Raw genomic sequence first — 24,329 nt, 5'->3', positions numbered from 1 at the left:
CATAGCAGGAATGAAGGTCTGTGATATACAATACAGACCAGGAGAGGTACATCCACTTGAGTGAATTCCAGTGTCTCAGACAGAAACCATCTTCGCGACAAGATCTCGGATTTAACATGGCCTACTGGACTTTGACCGACCTACTCGTTGTTTACTTAGTCTGTGCAGTTCAGACTATTCACTATTACCATCGGCGCGTAGACGTATAGCGGTAGCAGACATTGTACCGGTAACAGTAGAAAGCGAAGATGGTTTCCCCATTCACACGGGGCTACTTAGATAATCTCGAGGCTTATAACGGTACCTTTGTTACGGTGGCAGACAGGTACATTATCGGTACCAAAAGAGAATGCGCCATGGTTTCCCCATTTCGCATTTGACCAATTGACTAGAGAGTCCCTATAATGTGAGACTCATAAGGAGTAATTGCAAGAAAAGCGGTGAAACCTGAATACCATGCACCAAGCCACATTATTCGCCAATAAGCGAAGCAGTAAGACAACAATGGTAACTAATGATGCACGAAATGTGCGTCAACGGGAGATGCGCATTTCGCTGTAATAGCGCGGTAACCGTGTAGGCTATAACTATAAGCCTATACACTCTGCGCTTGATGGACAACCGTTTCGCATATCGGCCGAAACGGTGGTCAGACGCGCTGTGTGATGCCTTATAAAAGGCGATACGGTCGCAGGTGGTCACCGGCTTAGGATTGGCCAGCTGATGTTTACACAAGCGCGCGCTTTCAACGCGTTCGACGCCGCCTGTCGCGAAGATAGATAATTGTTTTATGACCTGTGAGCGTACCTAAAGCGCAATCTTAATATGCGCCTTCATTCCTGCTATGACTGTGCCCGGTCTTCCGATACTCGTACTAAGAAGTAGTTTTCATATCTCGCAAACCAGAAAGCAGCGAGAGCGGGCTAGTAGAAACAATACAGAGCCTACTACGGAGAAAGGACACCGATCGACGAGCAGAAAACGTTATTTTTTTGCTCAGGCCGTTTTTAAAAACCGGATTTTGATAGATGGCCGTACAGTCAGTCCTGTAGCGGGGAAATGTTGCCTCCAGGCACCGAAATACCACCGTGCAGTGCACACGGTGCACTGCACAGAGCCACTGGGTGAGAGAGTGACCAAAATACTGCCTGCCTACCTACGAACGCACTCTCGCAGATTATCCAGTGTTCTAATTAAGCTGCACCTGACCTGCGCCCCGATTAATCCACAGCGCGTATTGACAACCACCGCATGTCCCTTAACTTGCCAGTGAACTGAGTGAAGGGAACTGGGAGAGTTACTACGTAAACAGAATTTGAAAACCCTGTAACTGTTGCTCTCTTATTAACGCTATCCAGTGAACAGATATTGTAAGAACGAGAAGTACGCCCACCCATTGAAAACTTGACCTCTCAGCGGCGTTCAGAGTTCTTGTACATCCTGACCCACACTCAGGTCGCTCAGGCTAGTGTCTACTGTTCAGGGCACAAAAACGCCTGCTGCTCATCGACACGCTGTACGCTCTGCTGTTTATCCGCAGAAACTGCTGGTCGTAGCCCGTGATTAATACATCTGGCCGTTCCGCTGCACATTTCCTCTGTACCTCATGTCCGTCTTCCCGCGCTTATCGTACACATGCACTTGTTAATCGTCATCAAATGGGCGTGGGCCGCGTGGGACGTTTGCCTCCCCGTACCCTTTAAGGCACCATACAAACTGCGCTGCCTATGCGTCGTACCTGATGATAACGGTATGGTGTATACCCACGCGGTCATTACCGGCGATTAAATATTGTGGACGGACTGCACAGAGTACTATCGTTTGTCCCACACACACTGTCACTGCATCCCCGGCAGTGTCGCACAACAAACGATATGGAGCGTGTCAGCCCTAATTATAGTCTTTCGTATCCCCAGATTCTGTACACCGTGCCGCTGTCCTATCCGTTGCTGCTGTGGAGAAACATCCGGACGAGACGCCGATCAATATTCGGAAGCAGCCGCAGACGACGGAGCGTGACCGTGCGCGGACCAACGCAGCCGATTTGCATCTATAGTAACTTTATTTACCCTGTCGGCGCTGCTCTGCTGGATGCCGCGTCGGCGTACAGATACAACGAGCTGCTGAAGTATGACGTCGGTATGGCGGGCCACACCAATTACTGCGCGAAATCACCAGTGCCTTGTTTGAAGCGCAGATCTTACTCTTGCTCGATGCGTTGTTTGTATTGGTCAGTCTGAGAAAAAGCACCGGCTATCTGCAACAGCGCTGCAACTGGTTGCGCTGCGCTGCCGGACATAGAAAAGTCCGGGGTGGCTGTGATAGCGGCCAAAAAGGCCAATCATTTGCGCAGGGCATGCGCAATCGGGGGGCGTACCGATAAAATTGTACTAGTTCAGTATAGATAACGCACAACCGCACGGAGACCGAAGGAATGCCGGCGGCGTGGCTGGCCGAACCGGTCTGCAGTCTGCACCGTGTCGCGCAGCAAAAGGCCGGTTAGCAGATATTAAAACACAGGGTTAGCCGGGGTGGTGGACACCTGGGAACCTGAATATGGAATCCGTTGTACGGGATGGTCAGTGCCGGCGTCGTCAGCTTCAGAAACCCTGAAGTCACAGAAACGGAGAAACCATAACAATAATGCTGTAAAAGCAAGCAGTCTAGCGCAACCCGGCTGCCATGTCCTATGCGAGCTCTCAACTCTACATTGAATACAGTACAAATATTTTAAGTCCAGTAGTCAGTTACTCAGTTGTACCTTTTGCACTGATCACGGCAAATGACAACACATCCACTGGCGTTAAAGTAAACGGGAATATTTTCTAAAACAGACTTTTCAACGTTGCATCTTGTTAAACTTAACTGGCTTCGGTTCGCGCTTGGTTTGGTGACAATTGGTGTGATCCATTGTTGATCTCGTGCAGCCACAATGTCATCGTAGCATCTAGAGTAGAAGCTGCTTGAATCTGTTTGGAAGTTTACCGCACTTTTAACGATCCACACAAGCATGCGGTAGTTCAGTCTAATCGACCGACAATCCATGAACTTACTTGTGTAAAGATCTGTTTGCTGAGGTAAGACAACTGAAAATGCACTGGTGTAAACGTTCAACGTATTTAATTCGAACTGATAGTATACTCGTACCGTTTCTGTACGCAGCTCTACTGGCATATCATCAACATAGGCACTGATTACTTGATACTTCTTTTATTTCAATAGCTCGATAACAATATCAAGGTCTAGTTACGATTAAACAACTGATTACTTGATTGATGCATGACCTTTATTGTGTTACGAACAAACATGCACCACTGCTTTCCGTAAAATAATAATAGGTGCTATGATTATAACAGTAGTGGTAATACTTGTAAAAGCTAGCAACCATTCAGTCACCTTAACTGTGTTTAGAGTTGTCGAAAGACTGATGTAGTCTATGCTTTTGCGTATCCCTTTTTACCTCATTCCTGGGTTTGTAATTATTTTGAGGTTCGTTTCTAAAAACGGGAAGGATTATTCTTGATAATCAAACTTCCGTAATTTGGAAACGGCACTAGGTTCACTCCGGTCTGTCGAGAACCGATCGGACCACTGCATTTTCATGGTTGTCACACATAGTGCTCGTAGCAGCACGGTCGCCGACAGACGCCTGTAAGCTGAATGCTGAAATCAGTTTTTGTGTCTTCCTAACGAAATTTGGCATTTCACGGACATTTTTGTACTGAACCTGATAAACATGCAACCGCCAGACGTTATCAGTCCGCGCCGGAAGAAATGTGCGTGAACACACAATCACTCGTGTGTATCATACGGTGTTTTCTGGGAACCACTCGGGCGAAACATGCAAATCTATCGTCCCACAAAAATGCTGTTAACCGGGAGCTTACTAGTACTATGAACTGCCGTCTGCAAGTGGCAAGTTGCTGGACTACAGTAGCGAACTCGTTTGAAAATAAGCATTAATAGGGAGTAATCAACCAGCCATCTAAAATACAGTGATAAACGAAGTTGGCACAACCGTCAGATCCAGCCGCTGCCGGGCATCGCACCGTTACGAAGAGCACTTGGCAGAGAGTGCGACTTTCCCTACCCCAGACCCTGTGGTGCAGTGTCTGTACCGTCGATCGAATATCTGCAGGGCTATGAAGAGCGAAATCTTGGTTCATCAAGCAATTCCCAAGAAAACTGTCAAAAACCGTTGCATAAGCTGTGAACGACAGGTCAACAAGTGAACAATAATAACAGTGACAGACATCACGCTTGTGCATTTGCAGTAATAGTATATGGAAAGCTGGAAAATTTATTTAGCGGTTATTGGTTACTCGTTACCACGGTAATATTTGTGGTAACAACGAGGTAACGCTGGTAACGAAGTAAATAGGGGATCATTTTGTTCGGTTAGCCCAGTTCGATAAAAGCCAATGTTTGTGATCAAGTACTAGCCAAGGTCAAGCTGCAGCATTCCAATTACCACCATGAATATGACGGCATATTACTTATAACTGTGTAGTTACAATACAGCTGGCCGTTACGCGCAGTTACCGGCAACGTTGAAACATCATGGATGACAGTTTCACATTTTCCTAGTTCTGGAAACTCCGCCATTAGAAAAATCGTTATGAGATGAAAAAACATTTCTTAGTTCGTGATTTAAAAAAAAACACTTAACGCTAGCGCTTATCCAAAGCTAGAACAACATGAAAATTAATAAGGGTCTGAGCACGGCTGCCGCCGTGTGCACACTGCACACCGTGTCATGGACCGACAAGCACAGCACCCACACATACTGGTACGTACTTACATAAAGATGAACACCGTTTGTAGTTCCTTTTATTTAGTCGACGAAGAATGTTTTTCCCAGGTGCCGACAAGATTGGCCAATTTCGCGGTTTATTTTTTGTCACTGCTATTGCGCTGGGCTTGTTGGAGAACATGTTTGTTTTCCATCTTCCGATGTCGTCGGTTCTAGTTAAAGCTGATCCAGATGAGCTTAAAGTTATTGTAACTAAGCGATTTCTGATATTTTTCGCAGTTCAGACTCAAAGCATCGTTCCCAGAATTTCTTCTTTCACTCTAAGTCATCCGTGCAGTTTATGTAAGTATAACCTAAAGCAAGCCGTGACCTTTGCGCAGTTATTAGAGTGCTGCGCCGCTGCCTTTGCTTCAAAACTACAAAGCGCTTCATTCTTTGTCGCTACCGGGTCACCAGCCTTTCTCGCAGCCGTTGCCGTCGAGTGCGATAGACATACACAGTTCAACTACTGTAGCGTTATGGCCCGTCGACTTCCCGTTGCACCGAGCTAGCGGCCTGTAGGTACACGGCAGCTATCGAAACTAGACCCTTTAATTTCTGTATTCCGTATTGCCGATATTTTATATTGGTGACCTTTTATAACGCTGCAGCGGTAATTCTCGACTGCATGCACTGTACAGTGTAATGTACAATACAACGAAATGTAACGCACGCAGTAAGACAGTTCTTAACATCGCGCATTTACCATTATTAGGCATTGCTGCTTGCTACACAGGACGCCGGTGTGCACACTCTGACTCGTAGCATTGCTGTGTTTGGTTTTGTAACTTTTGTTCAAATGCGAAAAAGATGGACGCCGCGCTTCTCGCTGACGCGGCGGTCGTGCCCAGCCTGGCCCTGTCTTATATGGTGTGGACGTCTTCGCGATCGCGGCCCGCAAGGAAGAAGCGCAGCATCCAATACGAAGTAGCACCTGCAAATAACGGTCACCTTGTTAAGCGTGCCAGGCCGACGAGTGTCGATACGGAATAATTGATGTGTGGCCCGTCGTGACCTTTGTAGATACGTACTGCGCGCGTTGAGGCTGACTGTGCCAGACAACTCTGCCGTTGCCTATACCGTACAGACTGCTGAGGAAGAGCGTCGGGCCCTAGTCGGGATTGATGAGCAGTGCGCCACCGGTGCCCTGGCAGGTGACGGCCGCGTTGGCCCCGCTGGTGGCCGTGAAGCGCACCGTCTGGAAGCGCTGGCGTTTGTAATCCGCACACTTCCGGACTCACCGGCATTTCTGCTCAGTTATAACAGCGAACGCGCGCGAGGGAGCCTCAGTGAGGTGTTTACGGACTTGCACTGGTACATTTATACTTTCTAGTACATAAATTCTCCGTAATTTCCTCGATTTGCTGGACGCGGACTCTTGCAGATTGACCATTCCTTCACCTGTTCGTTTCCACCGCAGTGACCAGCGTGGCGCAATTCGGGCTGGTCAAGCGTCGTCCTTGTTTAGATGGCAAGACTACAACGCCGCAAATGACGGTGGTGGTGGACGGCGGCCGCTCCGCCACCGAGGTCATCTACGCGCAGCCCAAGAAGCCCGGCGGCGCGGGCGTGCCGGAGAACCACTACGAGTACCTGGAGACGGCGCGGGTGCACGGCGGCTACGGGAACCCGCTGGACGCCGGGCTAACCGGGGAATACGCGCTGAAGGACTACCTCCCGGAGGAGCTCTACGACGACGTCTCCGCCGCCATCCACAAGTGACCCCGCCGCAACACCCCGCGCCCATTCCGCGCCGCTGCCTTGCTGACCCGGCCTTTCCCGCTCACGTAGTTTACTGCAGCATAGTCTTTTTTTGTAGTGTTTAAATTGATACTAACATCTGCAGCTTTTTTATCGGTGTACAGAATTTTATGCACGATGCCGCTAATGTGTTTTTTTCGTCAACTTTTACTTCAAATTGAAACGTACAATAGACCAAACCGGTGTTCAGCGGCGCAACGGTTTAACAAAATAAGGTACGAGCCTCAACGTACAAACGAAGCAAGAACAGAACCGTACAGGGGACTGCCCGGCTTCTCCCGAAAAAGTAAGCAAAAATAATAAAAATCCTGACTCATTCGAACACGGGAGCAGTGACTGGTTCCAGATGCAGACCGCTTGTTGAACGAGACTACATGTCCGATGAAGATGGTGAGGATGGGGTGTAAGTTGAATCACTTCCGGACTCGTCATCGGATTCATCCACCTCCATCACCTCGAATTCTTCATCGGCGACATTTTGCAGCGGAACGTTCAGGCGCAGCTTCAGTTCGTCAGTCAAGTCCCCCAGCTTGTTCGTAGCCGCGACGATTTCGCCCCGGCCGTATCCCACGATCCCCTCCAGCAGTTCCTGATCGACTTCCAGCTGCATGTTCCAAAATTCAGCAAGAAACTGGATCGGATCAGGATCATCCAGCTCCTGCAGTAGTTCCTTTTCGGGCTCAGCCGCGTTGAACGAAATCATGCGGTAGATCTCGCCTGTGGTTAGATCGCGCTGCCAAACTGTGCAGTGCGGGCCGACAGCGGAGGAGCCCCAGAGCTCCGTCCAGCTGTAATCATGCATCTGGGCCACCATATCCGGATTGCACAAACGGCCCAGCAGCTGCGCACCGATGCTCTGACGCTTGCTCTCGTAAAACAGCATATCCTGCATTCTGTAGCCAGTAAGGGCTGTACTGTCCTTCACTCGAACTTTTCCGGCCTTGGATTCATGAATCCAAGCCTGAATCATTGGTGCAACCTGCAGGGCGCGGTGGGGCGACACCACTACACAAGCGTCGCGTGTTTCTATGCGATTAAAAATCATATTCAAGCTATTTATGCAGTGTAACAGAAGGTGATGCAATCGGTTGCGTGTCGAGAGTTCTTCACTTACGGCGCTCCGGGCCAAAGTGGTGTTGGGTCGAAAGCGAAAGGAGCGGGTGGGGACCGGGATTATCACCCTTTTGGACGAAGGCCGTAAACCAGTTCAGAAAGTATCCGTTCGTGTATTGTTCGCGGGATTCCGTTTTCAGGTTGGGCAGATACGCCTCCGTGTTCTCAGGAGCTCGCAGAGGCTCAGACTACAGAGAAAAGTGCCTTAAAAACACCGTACTTAACCGCGCACTTTGTCTGCTTTACCATTTTTTTCGGGATGGATAGCTTGAATCTAGAATAGTCGATCTGTTAAGATCGGTTAAGAAGGTTTAGCACAAAATTAACAAGTATCAACAATTCTTTGCAAAGAAGCGTGTGATAGTAAGTTATTAGTTAATCACAGAAGAACGTTGCAACCTCAAATCTCAGTTGGCTTTGGCTATTACAAAAACAGTCATAAGAACGTCAGTCGCCCTGACGTGCGGTGAGGGCACCGAACGCTTCCTTCCTGCGCCCACCCAGGAGCATTGGTTACCAACTGTGCAACAGAGCAAGCAATACGGCGAGTCGGCGACGCTACCGTAAATTAGTGATCATAGTAATAATTGTTAGAAATTGCCATCAATTTCGTTACCTCTCCCTTTCCGGAACACCAATTTGGTTGTCCGAGACTCGCCAATGATCATGATATCAAGTCGGATTTCGATTCATGAGCAGAATTTTGTGTACTTGCGTTTCCATTTTTCCACTGTTGACTGTGATGAGTTTCAGTGCAACTCTGTAGTCTGTACGAGTACAACAGAAGCATTAATTTGTCGAAAGATTAACCGAAATATGTTTTCGATGCCAACTTCTTTGAGTCATCACCATTCATATAACGTACACATACTATTGCTGTTAGCAGCGGTACTTCTGCCCACGTTTTACAATCAGGGCCATTTCAGCGGATTTGGTGCGCCGCGGCGGCTTGTGGCCCGCAAGATTCAGAAGTGCGGCTTCGGCGCCAAGTTCGTGGAATTCAAGATCATCAACTGCCTGGCGGTGGCCCGTTTACCCTTCGGCGTCCGCATCGACCTCCTCAAGGACGTCTATCCGCACGAAGTCCAGTGATTATATTCTTTAATTTTCAGTAGCACGCTAACAGTATCAAGAGTTAGTTTCACTTAAACAAAACAACATCATGGAATTGCCCTCATAAACAGTGTAAAGAGCGGACTGCCGCTGCCCCAACGGGTTGGACTTTATCACGCATTCGTCCAGTCCCACCTGGACCATTGCTCCACTGTGTGGAGCGGTGCGCCTGTGTCCACGCTGGAGCCGCTGGCTGTCGCGCAAAGAAAAGCTATTCGAGCAATCGCCAACTATGCCGAAGTATCCGCCACCGACCTGATGAAGCAATTCGAGACTGTTTGAGCGATGGAAAAACCAGCAAGTAACGTGGCTTTACAAAATTCTGCACCCGGACAAGTTCCAGGTGCCCCGCTACCTCAGTGAAATGATCGTCGTGAGCAGGATGACAAACCGTACGGCCTCCGAAGCGGAAACCGGACCTTCATCGAAGGACAGGGAAGGACAAGGACGGGAAAGTCCACGTTGGCCTCGAGGCTGAACAGTATCATGAGCCAATTAAACCAAGCCGGAAATGATATCCTTAACAGCCCTTCTCTGTCTGTTTTTCGCAATGCGATGAAATATGTTAAAATTGCTGGTTAGCTTTCACTATTTTCACTTGTCAATGATGTAGGGCTACTGCCGTCTAAAATTTCTTATGTTAGCCAGTTTAAATTCCCACGCTTGATGACGATCCTAGCTTTTAATGGGTTACCTGCCTACTTTGCAATAAACAATAAACAATAAACAATGATCAACTGCTACAGTACCCATAACAGAAGCGGCATTGCCCCTTTGAATTGCTAAAGAAATATTCTGCCTCAAAAACTCGTGGCTGCGAATCTCGCCTGTTTGTAGCTCGATCCTCTTTCCGACCTCTTTAAGCAGCTTCTTGGCTGATGTACCAAAACTTCCGAAAGTTTCGAATCCGACGGCAGCAAACTCATACCGTGCTGACAGGAAGTTGTTTTTCTCACTTTTTCGGCTTCGGCCTGGTCGGCTGCCGCTCCGGCTTTTACGCTGGTGTGATCCAAGTAAGACCGGGCAACGGTGTCGACAACGGTTACATCCCACGCCAAACACAGCCCTCTGGCCCAGGGAAAAGTGGTGATACCATCTGGACGTGTGTCGTTAGCGTGGTGCATGCTTCTAGGTTCCTTTCGCGCCGGGATGCCTGCTGAAACCAGAGCCCGTCGCAGAATATCATTAATGCAATCGTGTCTGGGAAGTCTTCCAGCAGAAAATTTGCAACTCAATCCATGGTGGCTGTCAGCAGCGACTTCAGCACCACACCTGCACTGGTGCTCGGAAGATGCAGGTGCGCCTAGTCGGATAGCAACGGCAATGCGGAAAGATTCGTCGTCCAGTAAGTTTCCGATTGACGATGAGGGGAGAGCTTGCGTCCACACTCCTGACTCTGGTGTAGAAGTCCCCAATAGTCGTGCCTTGTTTGCGGTATCTGAAGCCTCGTACAGCAAGGTTGCCTGCTCTGCTAGGCAGTATGGCGTATCCCATGCGCGTTGCAGGTGTTTGCGTTCGGCGAGAGGCGGTGATGCGTCGTCGGAGAGATAGCTCCAAAGCGTAATGTGGTCTGTTGCATCGACTCCCGTTGAGTGCGGCATTAGTTTAGACGCAAGGCTCTGGATAGCGTGAATCGAGGCTAGATAAGCCGACAATGATAATTCTTCTACCCGTCGAATGCTTAATCCACCACAACGCACTGGCAAGGAAGCTTGACGCCACGCGGCAGGGTTCATGCGGACATTACAAATGGACTGTAGCGATTCCCTAAGTACTTCGTCGAACTCGCAAAGGCTGTCGCGTACTTCGAACGTTGGACAACACCGCAGCAGATGAATGACTTTAGTTGCACTGAGACTGCATTTGACCGCAGGAAGTAGGCCTGGTGTTGGGGTAAAAGCTCGAGACGGCTGGCTATAAGGCGCATCACATCCGTCTTCTGTTGCATCGCAGTCTTGATTAAAGTCCAGTGAGTCCACGTCCGCCCTGTCTTTTTATTGTATAATTTTATTTTTTTATTTTTACAACACCGGAAGTGAGTAATATTTAGGTATTAAATTGTGGTCGAATTTTAGGTAATTCGATTTTTATTTCATGGCGCTGTTGTCTGCTGCAGGTATGAGCCGGAACTGCATCCGGCGGCCTCGTGGAAGCTGCCGGAAGTGGGCGGCCCGGTCCAGGTCTTTCAGACGGGCAACACCACCATCACCGGTAAACTGCCTGACAGCCTGTCGCTGCATCGACGCTAAATAAGCGTCTGTTTATGTCTAATACAGCGCCGAACGCTTTGAGTGCGCGCAAGACCTTAGCCAGCATCTACGCCAAGCTGTACGAGTTCCGCAAGCCCAAGGACAGCGCGGAGCGGAGCGTTGACCATTAGTACAACAGCATTTATTGACCAGCGCGAGTATGTCACAGGAAACGAGCACTCCGACAATAAGCAACCGCAACGGCTGCACGGACGAAGAACAGTATGGGCAAATAAGAAAAAGAAACGCAAAAATTCAGCCAAATAATGAAATGAAGGGCAATCTAAGCCGTAGGAAAGTATTAGAGTACTGTCAGCATGTGAGCGACAAATTGAGAATCGATAAACTAAGAACTAGTCTGCCTCGGCAAGGAGCACTGCACTAATTACGATCCTGCTCCACGGACACGACGTTACTCCTGCAAACATGGGACCGTTAACTACACGCAATGCGCACGCTAGCAGCGGAAAAGAGTTGTGTGACTACCTGTTGATCACTGGGCTTTTCCCAGTCATCCCGGTGATGGACGCCAATGTGCCAGAGCACGTAGTCGCGGTTGGAATAGTGCACCGCACACTTCTGCAACAAGTGCAGCCATTAGGCTGGCTCGAACGAGAGCCAGTGTCTGATTACGCGCCTACCTGGACGGGGCAGGTGAAGTTGTAGAGGAAGCGACCGGGCCGGGCCGCGCTGTCCACGCTGCGGCTCAGCGCCTCCCCGATGCACTGCGCCTTCACGCCCGCTTCCAGGTGGGCCCGCGCCTGATGAAATCAAAGCTTCAGCCACACCGCACCACACAAATCCGCCAGTGCTTCTCACGACCAACCTGCAGGGCCGAATCCGTGTACACCACGCGGAACAGATGCGGATGCGCGGCCTTGATATGGAGATCCATCATGTGGTGCAGCGAGAACACCCGGACCGGGCACTCCTGCCGACAAACAAAGCAAAACAGACCGGCTCAACCAATCGCTGAGGCTCCAGCTCAAACTGACGCGTACCGGGTCGGCGCAGGCGTGGTACACTTGGGTGGGGATGGCGCAACGCTGTCGGTGCTGCAGTATCAAATGCGCGTGCATCCGCTGCGACGAGTCCAGCAGCCGGCCGCGGCCTTCTTCACTGCTTACCAGGGCACACGCGTCGATCTGGCACACGTACTTCACTTGCCCATTCTGCACAACAGTGGCTCAAAAACTCACTGCGTAAAACGCAACACGCTGCAACGGCCACTAACCACAACACGCGTGGGGATGACGATCTTGTCGGCCGTGATCTGGCTCGGCCACAGCCGGCTCACATCGCTTGTCCCCTCCGGCAACGTCTTCGTCCTGGCCGAGCGGAGCAACTCCCGATGTTTCTGCAACAACGCACAGTTAATGCATCTGTTCCTTCCTGTTCTCGGCCCGCCCTCACCTGGCCACTCTTCTTCTTCCGCTGCTTGTACAGCGCCTCCATCACGCGCTCCTTGTACTGCGCATGGTGTTCATCCATGTGATGACTCAGCAAGTAGCCCAACGGATCGAACTGCACGTACTGACAGTCGGCGCCATCGTTGAAGGCGGCCGGACACGGACAGGCGAAATTCAGCTGCACGTTGTGCAGGCCGTGGACGGCCTCCAAGTGCGCCTTCAGTCCCGCCGGCATGCCCGCGCGCAACTTGACGCAGGCCTCCAGGGCGCCCTTTCCCACACCGAACGGACAGCGCAGGGGCTCGATCATGGACTAGGGCGGAAGACAGTCAGATCGTGAGAACGGAGAAGGCAGTCAGTACTCACCTGAATTGTTCCCCGCATCAGCACATGGCTGGCATGTTTGGACACCCGCACCAGCAGCTCGTTTTTAACGCCACTGCCAACGACAACCTCGCTGTCCGGCCGTCCCACCGCCGCACAGAACGCCTGTATAATCAAGTCATTTAATCCAAACAGACTACTGGTAATACAGTCAACATGGGCACGCATTTTTCTTGCATTCGTTTAGGCTTCCTGTACGGTGTGAAACGGTCTGCCTGCATGCCTGATTACCCGCCTTGTGTACTGTGCAACCGCACCGGGCTACGCTGCTAGCTCTAGCCTAAACGACAAACCTCAACGCTACAGTCAACTTCCACGTCGTGTTCTATTAAATTCGATAAATTAAAATTCTTCGTAGTAATAGTTACAAATTACAAAACGTCTGTACCTATTAACATGTTAATTTTAATCCATGATTAATATTTAATAATACAGGATCACAGACATAACTGGAGATGATAAAACTATCAAAGCCATTTTAGTTAAAGAGCTAAGCAGCTGTATAAAAGAGTCGAGGAGCCAGACTGCCAGCGAACAAAGATCGTTGCGCTTGGTACTGGAAGTTCGAAACAGGTTGAATGCGGAAAAACAGCATTCACGACTAGAGATAGCTGCGCATATTGTTATTCATTAATAGTTAATTGATCAGTACGGGTCGAGAGAAAAGAGAGACACAGTGAGAAAAGACAGCAAAGCTCCAGAGAAGAACGAGTTCTTCACTGAAATGCGCTTACCAGTTCGTCAGGCTGGCTGGTCTTGGGGGGCTGCGGGCGGTCCCGTTTGGGGCTGGTGTCCTCGGAGGAGATGCTGGCTGTGGAGCTGTAGTCGCTGTGGTGCGATGAACGACGAATTCTGCCTGGCAGAGGCAGCGAGACGTCGGTAGCGTCTTCCTGCGGGTCCCACGCATCGCCGCCGTCTTCTTCGATGGCCCGCAGCGCCATTATTTCCACAGTGCTGTTGGGATTCGCGGATTCTGATGTTAAAACAATTATTTCTAACACTGCAGTATAAAGTATTGGAGTACTTGCTGTCACTACCGTGGATCCTCAGAAAACCTTCACGCTGAATTGCTATTACAGACTACAGTTGACTGTTCTGAGATCAGTAAAATGTCAAAATGAGCTTGTACTTAACTTCGAGCGAACTTTCCAGTACGGCGCGTACTCGTGAGTCTGGTGGCTGGCGACGGTGAGTGGTGAAGCGATAGCAGACATCAGCACTCAGCATTAACAGTTCGTATGTTGCAATTTTACCTTAGCAAAACACCGAGGCGGTAAGCATGGCGACGGAGTGCCTTGTTTATGTTTATGTTGTGACTGCTACCATTTTATAGATTTTTAACTGCTGTGCAGCCTGTGCTCATGTTAATATTCACAAATTACAGTAATGTCGAACTTCGTGTATTCTTAAGCAAAAATTCTATCCATACTCTTATCACCGTGGACTGTGAAAGAGTCCAGGACGGTAGCCCAGACTGACAGGACTCCGTGGAGTGTAATACGTGACGTTTAAGGAAGAAATGCACAACGCACGATATCCAGTCTACGTAGTACACTTTATTAACGTTCTCTATCGTGAAAACCAACACACTGACGTTCAGTCAACTCAGAGAGCCAAATTCCACCTGCTCTCGACAACTCTAAAGCACTGCGCAGCAGTGAACATAATGAACGGCAGTAGCCGACCAATCAGAGAAGCGCTGCGTCACAGACGGCAATTCCCCACGGAGTAGTGCAACGAAGCACTCCCGTAGCGCCAGTAGCGACACGCAGGTGGACGCAAGGGAGCCATCGCCTCACATGCCTCTGGGTGGGAGGCTGAGCTCCGTCGAAGCTTGATCCATTCCCTTCCGCTCCGAAGGTGGTCTGTGCACGCTTTCGTAAAAAAAAACATCAAATTCGCTTATTCCTTCTTATCACATGATTCCAAATGCACAATGTGAATTAAAGAGATCTGTAGAAAAATACTATTCCATATAAACAGATCAACAGTTATAACAGATCAACAGAAGCAGTTAAATGAAACATGTAGACTAGGATCCTCTATTGACTCGCGTAGGTCACTGGTCCTGTCCACCGTTTTCCACATCTCTTTGGCCCATTCCGCTCCATCTTGAGCATGTTGCGCAGCTTCGTGCGACTTTCATCACATCCGCTTGTAGGAATAAGGTGCGTATCGAATGTACGTCTTAGGAATACTGTTTCAGCTTTGGAATAGTTGCGTATCAATTGTACGACTTTATAATGAGATCCGGTTTAAGTCATGGAGGGACATCATATAGATAAGCGAAGTTAGTTCGCTTCCTCCCTGATAAGATCATCTTTCTGATCGTGGATGTGCGACGTTGTCTGGTACGGTTCATTCAGCATAGGTCATGGAGGAACTTAGCCATTTTTCATCGGCTTTCAAGCTCATCTCAGCTTGCCTCCCTGGTGAAAGTCATTTCGTCGCACAATCCATCTCTTCTGCCTTATTTAGAGAGCCGGCCAAATGTACCGTAGCTACTCTGAACTAAGATGAGTCGACATATAGGGATGCCGACATAAGCCGTAACAACTCCCATTAATCAGCTTTACTGATCCCTCATCTCATTCGACCCATCTCCATCGTCGTTGTCTCGCGGTGGACGTTTTCGCGTTGAACCCGGCTGGTTTCTGTCGGAAGTCCGATCAACTGGTGCAGTTGATCCAGCCGGTGCGTCCTCATCCGCTTGAACACGTAAGACGATGTGACGCGGACCACGACCTTTTCCTTGTCGTGAACGTTTGATCGCATCCAAAAGATGTCGTGCATCGTTCTCTTCACGTTGCAAGTTCCGATTCTGAGGATCTTCCGCCAATCGTTGTCTGGCATCCTCGTACTGATTCCGGATATTCTGGTTTCGAGCAGCTCGTCTACCCGGTGTATTCGGAACATGGGAAGTTGTCGATTGTTTCGGTCCCTTCCATACCAGGTGATCTTCAATGTATTCATGGACTCGATCTTTCGGCTCGATATACGGCGTGTCCATGGTATCTCGGATACGATTGAGTCGCTCCTGGTACTGTGCTTCATGTATCTCATGGAGATTACAATCATCAAATCGCTTTTTGCAGATCGCCAATTCGTCGTTTGCTTTACGTGCGATCGCCTGATGTCTCGCTGGCATCCCTAGTTTAGCAACCTTTTCCCGGTACACAGGCGGAACTTCCCCCTTCGTAAAGTTCGAAAACAACTGATTCTGTGTAGGAAAATGGCCCAATCTCGCAGCAAAGACCTTCTGACCGAAAACTCGCGATTTGTAGTCGGTAGGGTCAACCGTCAATCCAATGGCTGCTCGTGCCGCAAGTACTTTGAATGCCGGATTCACGTTGCGTAGCACAAATTGTGCCACATAGATACTTCTCTCTTTGATCTCTTGGTAATGGAACTGTGTAAATCCCGTATTGTCGATCGTATCCAATGGGACTTCCCATAAGCTCAGGTCGAGGAGACTCGGTAAACCACATTGTCGGATTGGTGTATAACACACCATCGCAGATTCGGTGGTGATCTCCAAGCGACCGAGGTTGCTCTCTCTGAGGTCCGTTTCATAATTAGAATCCCGTAAAAACTGACGAAGGTTATGGAGCTGGGCATGTATCATCACTGACTGCTCCGATTCAATTTCCAGTCCAAAGTAGCGACAGATTTCCGCTCTTTGGGTTTCAATATCATCCATATCATACATTTTACTGATCAACCTGCGTCGCGAATTATCAAAGCGAGAATGATCTCTCCGGTGACCATCTTCGCGTCGTCGTTCTGGTCGTTCCTGTTGACGTTCCGGTTGATATCGATTCTGCGGTTCCTGACGGCGGTTCTGCGATTCGTGAGGGCCTTCCTGCTCACGTCGCGCCGTACTGGCTGATGTCGATGGTTCGAGATCGCGATCTAATACTACGTTTCGTTTATGAATGGTGTTGTCAACCGACGATGTCTCCATCGGTTCATCTTCATCCATCGTCACGATCAATGGTTCTACCATGTGAACCACGGATTTCACTTTCGGCTGTTTCGGCGGAGTATCGTCGCGTTCTCCACTCGAGGTTCGTTTATGGTTGATTGGGAAACTGGCAAAGTAATTCATATCATCCTGTCATCCCTTATGATATGGGCTGCGGCTTCGGGCAGGTCCCGCTAAAGTTCCTTCTCGTCGTTCAGGTGTGAACCCTCTGACTTTCGGGTGACAGAAACCAACTCCCATCGGTATCTGTTGACGTGGTTCATCCCTGCGCGTTTCATCTTGACGAGGTTCATCTCGTCGTCGGTTATCTGGTACATGGCGACGATGGGCACTGGTATCAATCACTTGATCTCCGTGTCGGACCCATGATCTGCCGCCTCGGTAATCGTAATCGCGCGAGCGTGATCTATCATCTCTTTCGTTATGATAGTCACGGGTCCTTTCGCGGGAGCGTTCCCTTGACCTTTCCTTTCGAGAGTCGTAATTTCGTTCATGTGAATACTCTCGTGATCTCTGATGTTCCCTTCTCACTGGTTATCGAGGTCTTTGGAAACCTTCATCGCGCCGAAAACTTTGAAACGCTTTCATCACGTCCCGTTCCATCTCGTGTGTCTTTCGAGCTTCTTCGGTCATCTTTTCAATCAACATTTTGGCATCAGGTTTAGGTGCTTCACCTCTCTCCACCTGTTCATGCCTGAGACCACGTACGGGAGGTACTTGTTAAATTTCCGTTCGTTTCCCGCTTTCATATACTGTGCAAGACCATCTCCGATGATCTGCATCTGCCGTTCCACTTGGCCTTGACCTTCAGGGTGGTATGCCGTTCCGAACGTGTGTTTGATTTTGAACACGTTGGTGACTTTCGATAAGACTTCCGCTGTGAAGTGCCTTCCGCGATCCGTATGTAAAATATGCGGTGCTCCATGTACCAATATCACGTGTTTTACAAAGACTTTGGCAAATTCCTTCGCTGTTGCCGTTTTCATCGGTACTGCTATCACATATTTTGTCAGCTGATCAATGAACACCGCTATATACTTATATCCTCGTTTCTTTGTCGGTAATAAAGGTCCTTTCAGATCGGCATATACTCGGAAGAAAGGATGTCCCACTTTGATCTCTTGCAGCTTTCCAGGTGGGCATTTCCTTGGTGTCTTGGTGAACTGACATCCTTGACATGCGAGTATATAATTCTTAACGTCCGTACTCATTCTGTCCCAATAGTATCGCAGTCTTATTGCTGCTAGCGTCTTTTCATATCCAAGATGACCTGCTGCTTTCTCATCGTGCAGCGCATGGATGATCGCTCGTCTCATGGACAGTGGTACGACATATGACCTTTCTAATCTCCCTTTGTTATCTTTTATTCGGTACAAGATTCCATTCCACAACTGGTAATGAACTTCGAACTTCGATCTCGTTTGGGCGTCTGCTAAATGTTCGAGTTCATCGATGATCATTGCAAGGTGAGGATCTTTCAGCTGCTTATTTCGAAGCTGCAAGTTCGAGTCATCTTCTTCTTCCTCATCTCCTTGCAGGTTGACGATGCGAACAGTTGCGGTGCTGAGATCGTTCCAGTCCGTGATGACTTTGCATCGCGGTAACGGTTTATGTCGGTTATCCTTCTTTTTAGGAAATCTCAGCAGCTTAAAGAAGAAAGGATGTCCCACTTTGATCTCTTGCAGCTTTCCAGGTGGGCATTTCCTTGGTGTCTTGGTGAACTGACATCCTTGACATGCGAGTATATAATTCTTAACGTCCGTACTCATTCTGTCCCAATAGTATCGCAGTCTTATTGCTGCTAGCGTCTTTTCATATCCAAGATGACCTGCTGCTTTCTCATCGTGCAGCGCATGGATGATCGCTCGTCTCATGGACAGTGGTACGACATATGACCTTTCTAATCTCCCTTTGTTATCTTTTATTCGGTACAAGATTCCATTCCACAACTGGTAATGAACTTCGAACTTCGATCTCGTTTGGGCGTCTGCTAAATGTTCGAGTTCATCGATGATCATTGCAAGGTGAGGATCTTTCAGCTGCTTATTTCGAAGCTGCAAGTTCGAGTCATCTTCTTCTTCCTCATCTCCTTGCAGGTTGACGATGCGAACAGTTGCGGTGCTGAGATCGTTCCAGTCCGTGATGACTTTGCATCGCGGTAACGGTTTATGTCGGTTATCCTTCTTTTTAAGAAATCTCAGCAGCTTAATCGGGCATTCATTTAAAGCCCGTACACGGTTAACATTGATCATTGATTCCGCCGGCTCATTCGCCGTAGCCGGATCATCTTTTACTCGCTTCTCTCGCTCTTCGGCCATCTGTACGAACAGCTGCCACACTTCAACTGCCGGTTCTTTTATGTCATACTCTTTCTTTATATCTTCGAAGTTCGGAATCTCATCGAATTCTTCATCGTGGCATGTCGGACCTTCGATTGGTGCCCTCGACAGTGCATCCGCGTTGTCGCAGTACTTTCCCGGTTTGTACTCGATTTTGAACTGATGACCTTGTAACGCCATCGCCCATCTCGTGAGTCGCGGATTCATGCCAACTTTATTCGTTTCTGATCTCAGCAAATTCGTTAATGCCTGATGATCCGTTCGTACGGTGAACTCGGAGTAATCGATGTACGATTTGAACTTCCTGACGGCGAACACGACCGCTAGGCACTCCCATTCGGTTACACCGTAGTTCCGTTCAGCTCCATGTAGGACGCGGCTCGCATAGGCAATTGGATGACCTTCTTGTGATAATACTGCTCCAATCCCTTCTTTGCTCGCGTCACATTCAATTACCGTTGGCTTAGCTGGATCGAACTTCGCTAAGACTGGACCTTCGCATAGCAACTTTTTCAAATTTTCAAACTCCTTCGTATGAACTTCGGTCCAGTCTTTTCGTACATGCTTGTCGTTTCGCAGCAGCTCATACAAGTGACAGGTCTGCTGTGCATATCCAGCTATGAACTTCCGATAGTAGTTTGCTAATCCGAGGAATGATCTCAGCTGTCGTTCAGTCTGGGGTCGCTTAAATTCTGATACTGCGGTGATCTTTTCGGGATCCATGCGAACTCCATCTTCACTGAGTATGTGACCCAGGAATCCCATCTGCCGCATTCCAAATTCGCATTTCGTCGGTTTGATGGTAAAACCTGCTTCAACCAAGCTTTGAAGGAGGAAATGCAGGCTTTCGTTGTGTCATCCACTTAGGGATCAAAAAGCACGTTCTTTACTGTGCCACTATTGATCTGGACGTTCTCCATATGATCGTATGGCTCAACATAACCGAGGAACTGACCCTTCTTAACAACTTGCCGTTTAATGCTGTGGTTAGCGATGACCAGATCAAAGTGCCTTCCTCTATGATCGGTCACTCCCGCTAACGGTTGAACATCAGTTTCCACTTGGAAGACGGGTGTGAACATCAGCTTCTCTTTAGCTGGTACGAATTTCCCCATTCTAACTTTTACACGGGTACAAACAGATGGTTTTAAAAGGATCCGTTGGTCACTGTAGACTCTTATCGTCTCTCTGTTCAGTTTCATCCTTTGCACCTTCGTTCTTCTCACTTTAATATCCTGTTCCTTTGCTTCATCCACTTCATCATCTTCGTCGAGATCGAGGAGATCCTCTTGTTCTGAGAGATCGTTTACACCTGAGTCTTCTGAAGTTGTTGAGTTGTCACTCGAGCTTGTCCAATCTGAATCTGAGTCACTGCTCTCATCGTCAGTTGCTGCGCTCTTATCAAGTGGCCGCTCATCAACTCCATCTCCCTCAGATGAAAGGTCACCTTCGTCGCCCTGAAAATCGCTAAGTTTTTTCGTTTTCAGATTTTTAAGCAGGGGTTTGCTCGTTTCTTTTGCCTTGATTCCATGTTTCGCTGCGATTCTCGGATGACTGCGCGTTACTCGCACTTTCGGTGATGACCTTTGTTTATCGGAATTCGATCTCCGATCATCTGGGACTGTTCCTTCGAGCTGATCGATCTCTTCCAAGCTCATCAATCTGTTATTCTCGACCGGTGGACCTTCCTCACCAGTATCGAGTATATTTCCATCTTCTTTTGCTTCTGTTACTGGGTTTTGTTGCCCTGCTGAGATCCTTTCGAGCTCCTCTTGGAACTTTTTCCACATCGTTCCCTTTTCTGAGATCATCTGCGAGATCTCGAATGCTGTTGGTGATCTCTTTTCATCTGTTACGATCATCTCCTCATCTGTATCCTCCTCGTATCCGATGGGTCTCTTATTCCCGATGAAGACACAGTTCGCATTTAAGTTTTCGGCGAGGAGTTCATTTTTAGGGTTCATCTCATATATGCACCATTTATCATTTCCTCGTTGAGGGTATTCAGCTCCATCTGGAACTGGTGCGAAGGTCACCTTTTTCTTGACCGGGTAACCAGCTGGTTCAACTTCTCTTCGTTTTCGGTATACTTTTAGTTCAGGTATATCGGTATCCGGCAGTGGAGGGAATTCCGCTTCCAACTTTTTCCAATATTTTTCAAAGGATTTTTCATTTCCTCTCTCCAGCGCCTTATAGAACATTTCGAACAGCTCATATACTGGTTTACCGAGTCCGGTTGGGAAGATGATCGTTGTTCCTTCTCCCTTATAGAGGTGATTAACACGAAAGTCCCAGAAAAGATCGGTTCTTGCATTTTCCCACATGATTCCTTCATCAAATACTTCATTTATTTCTCGATCGAGTTTCGATCGGAGTTGCTTGACGTTCGGGTCCGATCTCCCTAAGTTCGCAATCAAGCTATCGACGCTGTTATCCAAATGAAGCAATGATCTCCCCCTTGTTATGATGAAGTTCCGAACGCAGGATAGCCATTCCTTATATCGCTGCCAATGGTAGCGTTCGATGTGCTGATTCCACATTGAGTTTGTCCTGCTAATACTTTTAACTTCCTTTTGGACATGGTTTTTCATCTCTTCGATTGCCGCATTGCAGCTTGGCCAATCCCTGAGATCATCCTGACAGGCATCTCGACGACATTCCTCACATCTCCCTTGAGGTTGCACTCGACATGGGTTCTCATTGTAACCGTGATGACAACTGCTAATACGTTCTTCCAGTGTCATTTTATCGAGGCAAGCGAACGGGTTACTGGTATCGTCGATTTCCGTATTCCAAAAACCGTGATCCGGTGTCCCCTTATCCTTGTCGGATGAGATTTCGATGATCTCCGGTTGTTTTTCGGTTCGATGATCTCTCAGCTGTTCAATCGCTCCATCTCGTATCTCGCTTAAGAGTATCTGCTCATCTTGTGTCATCTTTTTCGGAGCGTCTAGTTCCTTTTCGAACTTCTTATCGTCCCATACTTTGGCAACTTTTATTCCCAGTGCCTCTGGTACTGGGATAGACTTTGCCCACTCCATTCCCGGTACAAGAGATCGTTTCGATTCAGCAGCTGCTTCCTTTTGTATGGCTGCGATCTGCTCCATTGTTAACGGAGTTTCATCGTTCATTCCCAGTGCCTCTGGTACTGGGATAACATCTTTATCGGTTCCATTTTGATCATCTTTCGTCGTTCCCTGTGCCTCTGGTACTGGGAGAACGACGTTTGCCCGTTCTTTCGGTTTCACTGATGATCTCCCCAGTCGGGTGGAGATCTCCTTTTGGATGGCTGCCATCTTTTCGATCGTCGACAGCTGAGCAGGTGAACCTCCCCTTCGTTGGTTCATCATCTGCTTTCCCAGTGCCTCTGGTACTGGGATAACCTTTTGATCCGTTTTAGCTGCTTTTACAAGTCCGGTAACCTTTCCGGCTTGAACTTTGACAGCTGATTTCGGCTCATCTTCAACTTCCTCCTCCCCATGATTATCGATCAGGACGAACTTTGTCGCCAGAAAATCATATCCCAGTAGAACTTGTACATCATCCGTTTTAGGTCGTACATAGAAGGAGTGTTGACTGGTCCGTTTCCGCAATGTCACTGGTGCTACGCAATAATGCGTCACGTTGAAGCCTGATGTTCCGCTGATTCCATTAATTCGCACCAATCGATCTGGTGGCAGCGGTAAGACGTGAAGTCCGTTCTTTTCGCAAAACGGTCGGCTGATTAACGATGTTTCTGCACCAGTATCCAACATCGCTAAGACCTTTATGTCGCCGATTTTTACCTCATGTGTATATGCTTCGATCCGTTTCGGCAAGTTATGTTTCGATCCATTCTGCACTTTAAGCGTACGAACAGTACACTTGACTGGGATGAGCGATACAGATCCCGGATCCATATCAACTGCTGAAGAAGACACCTGCCCCTTCGCTAAGGTGTTGTTCTTCCTCAGTATCGAACTCAGATGATCGATCCTATGTGGGACATCAGTTCGAATGTCATAAAATTGTCTCTTCTTTCCATCTTTTGAGCTTTTTCCCACCTCACACCCCTTTTTCTTTGTAGCTTTTTCATCGTTGATGATCTTTTCGGTTTCGTTTAGTTGCCCCTTCGCAACTTCTGAATGATCTTTGATCACCTCAGAGATGGTCTGATGCAATGTGACATCATCTGATTTGTCACGCAGATGCTCAACGATCTCATCTGTGATCTGGTCAACTCGTTTTAGCTCATCTTCTTCGCTGTCCGGTTGATCTGGTGATCTTTCATATGTGACCATCTCATATCCGTTTTGGGTCATCCCGTCGATCACTTTCGTCGATACCTCATTGTTCGTTTTCGTCGGATCGGTTTGTGAAGACATCCCATCTGTTCGGATTGGTGATTTGTCATTCGGATCTTTTTGTAGCGCTTCGGTTAAGTCCCGTGACCTTTCAGCTCGTTTTATTGCAAATCCACCATTTGGCAGTTTCTGTAACGGAACTTTTTCTCCGTAATTTGACGGTTTATCAGCTAGGGGAGCATTTCGATTCTGATCAGCGAGTGTCGTTTTATATTCGATCTCGTTGAACACTGGGACAGGGTTCATTAATCCTTGAGCTGGTTTCCCGGTAACCAACTCATTAAGACGTTTTCTCTGAAATTCAGTTCGCAGCTGCTGCATGTCCCAGTATTCTGCACTCGACATCCTCGCTTTCTGAGATCCTTTCGGCGATACAGGTATCCACCTGCCGCGATCTTCATTAGGTTGATGTACCGCTTTTTGCCAAATCTGTTTCCGCTGCAGCGTAAGTGCATCATCCAGTGAGTCATCGGAGATCTGTTGTGCTCGTTCGCTCTCTTTAAGCTGCACCTTTCGCAGCGTCAGTTCCTTTTCCTGACCATTTGCGACGATCTTTTTATCATCGCTTTTAGCGTTAGCACTTGCTCCACGATCTCCCACTGGTGCTTTCCTTATAGGAAGTAGTTTTTCATCTTTGCTGCCCACTGTGGCGTTCTGTTCTAACCACTTTTGTTTTAGTGCCGTATCATCTTCGTCTTCCGGACAATTCCCAAACTTCGTTTTCATCTCCTTCTCTGCGTTTTGATTACGTAGAAACTCTCGGAATCTGGAGTGCTGATCATTCGTCTCTTTTTCTTCCAGTTTCTTCTTCAAGTTCGCCTTTCGAATGATCTCGTTACGT

The 24,329-nt window shown here is 48.3% G+C and overlaps 3 protein-coding genes across 3 annotated transcripts; 1 reads left to right on the top strand and 2 right to left on the bottom strand.

Annotated features, from left to right (window-relative positions):
• Positions 1 to 6,794: 6,794 nt before the first annotated feature.
• On the bottom strand, positions 6,795 to 8,389 carry LOC129601696 (uncharacterized). The gene is made up of 3 exons (XM_055500560.1): positions 8,378 to 8,389; positions 7,668 to 7,854; positions 6,795 to 7,579 (listed from the first exon to the last, which is right to left on the bottom strand). The coding sequence occupies exons 1-3, from the start codon at positions 8,387 to 8,389 to the stop codon at positions 6,924 to 6,926; spliced, it is 855 nt and encodes a 284-aa protein (XP_055356535.1). The 3' UTR covers positions 6,795 to 6,923.
• Positions 8,390 to 8,482: 93 nt separating this feature from the next.
• LOC129601695 (TATA box-binding protein-like 1) lies at positions 8,483 to 11,159 on the top strand. The gene is made up of 3 exons (XM_055500559.1): positions 8,483 to 8,754; positions 10,896 to 10,990; positions 11,056 to 11,159. Exons 1-3 carry the CDS (start codon positions 8,483 to 8,485, stop codon positions 11,157 to 11,159), a joined length of 471 nt encoding a protein of 156 aa, XP_055356534.1.
• LOC129601699 (uncharacterized) lies at positions 11,153 to 13,917 on the bottom strand. Its single transcript, XM_055500564.1, has 9 exons — positions 13,556 to 13,917; positions 12,804 to 12,926; positions 12,442 to 12,750; positions 12,263 to 12,385; positions 12,030 to 12,200; positions 11,855 to 11,959; positions 11,670 to 11,789; positions 11,515 to 11,607; positions 11,153 to 11,446 (listed from the first exon to the last, which is right to left on the bottom strand). Exons 1-9 carry the CDS (start codon positions 13,760 to 13,762, stop codon positions 11,441 to 11,443), a joined length of 1,257 nt encoding a protein of 418 aa, XP_055356539.1. The 5' UTR covers positions 13,763 to 13,917; the 3' UTR covers positions 11,153 to 11,440.
• Between the last annotated feature and the right edge of the window lie 10,412 nt (positions 13,918 to 24,329).

Source organism: Paramacrobiotus metropolitanus, unplaced genomic scaffold, assembly GCF_019649055.1.
Source record: "Paramacrobiotus metropolitanus isolate TYO unplaced genomic scaffold, Prichtersi_v1.0 Parri_scaffold0000265, whole genome shotgun sequence".
NCBI lineage: Eukaryota > Metazoa > Tardigrada > Eutardigrada > Parachela > Macrobiotidae > Paramacrobiotus > Paramacrobiotus metropolitanus.
Note: the sequence above shows the minus strand (reverse complement) of the source record. Positions and strands in the feature narration are given on the sequence as shown.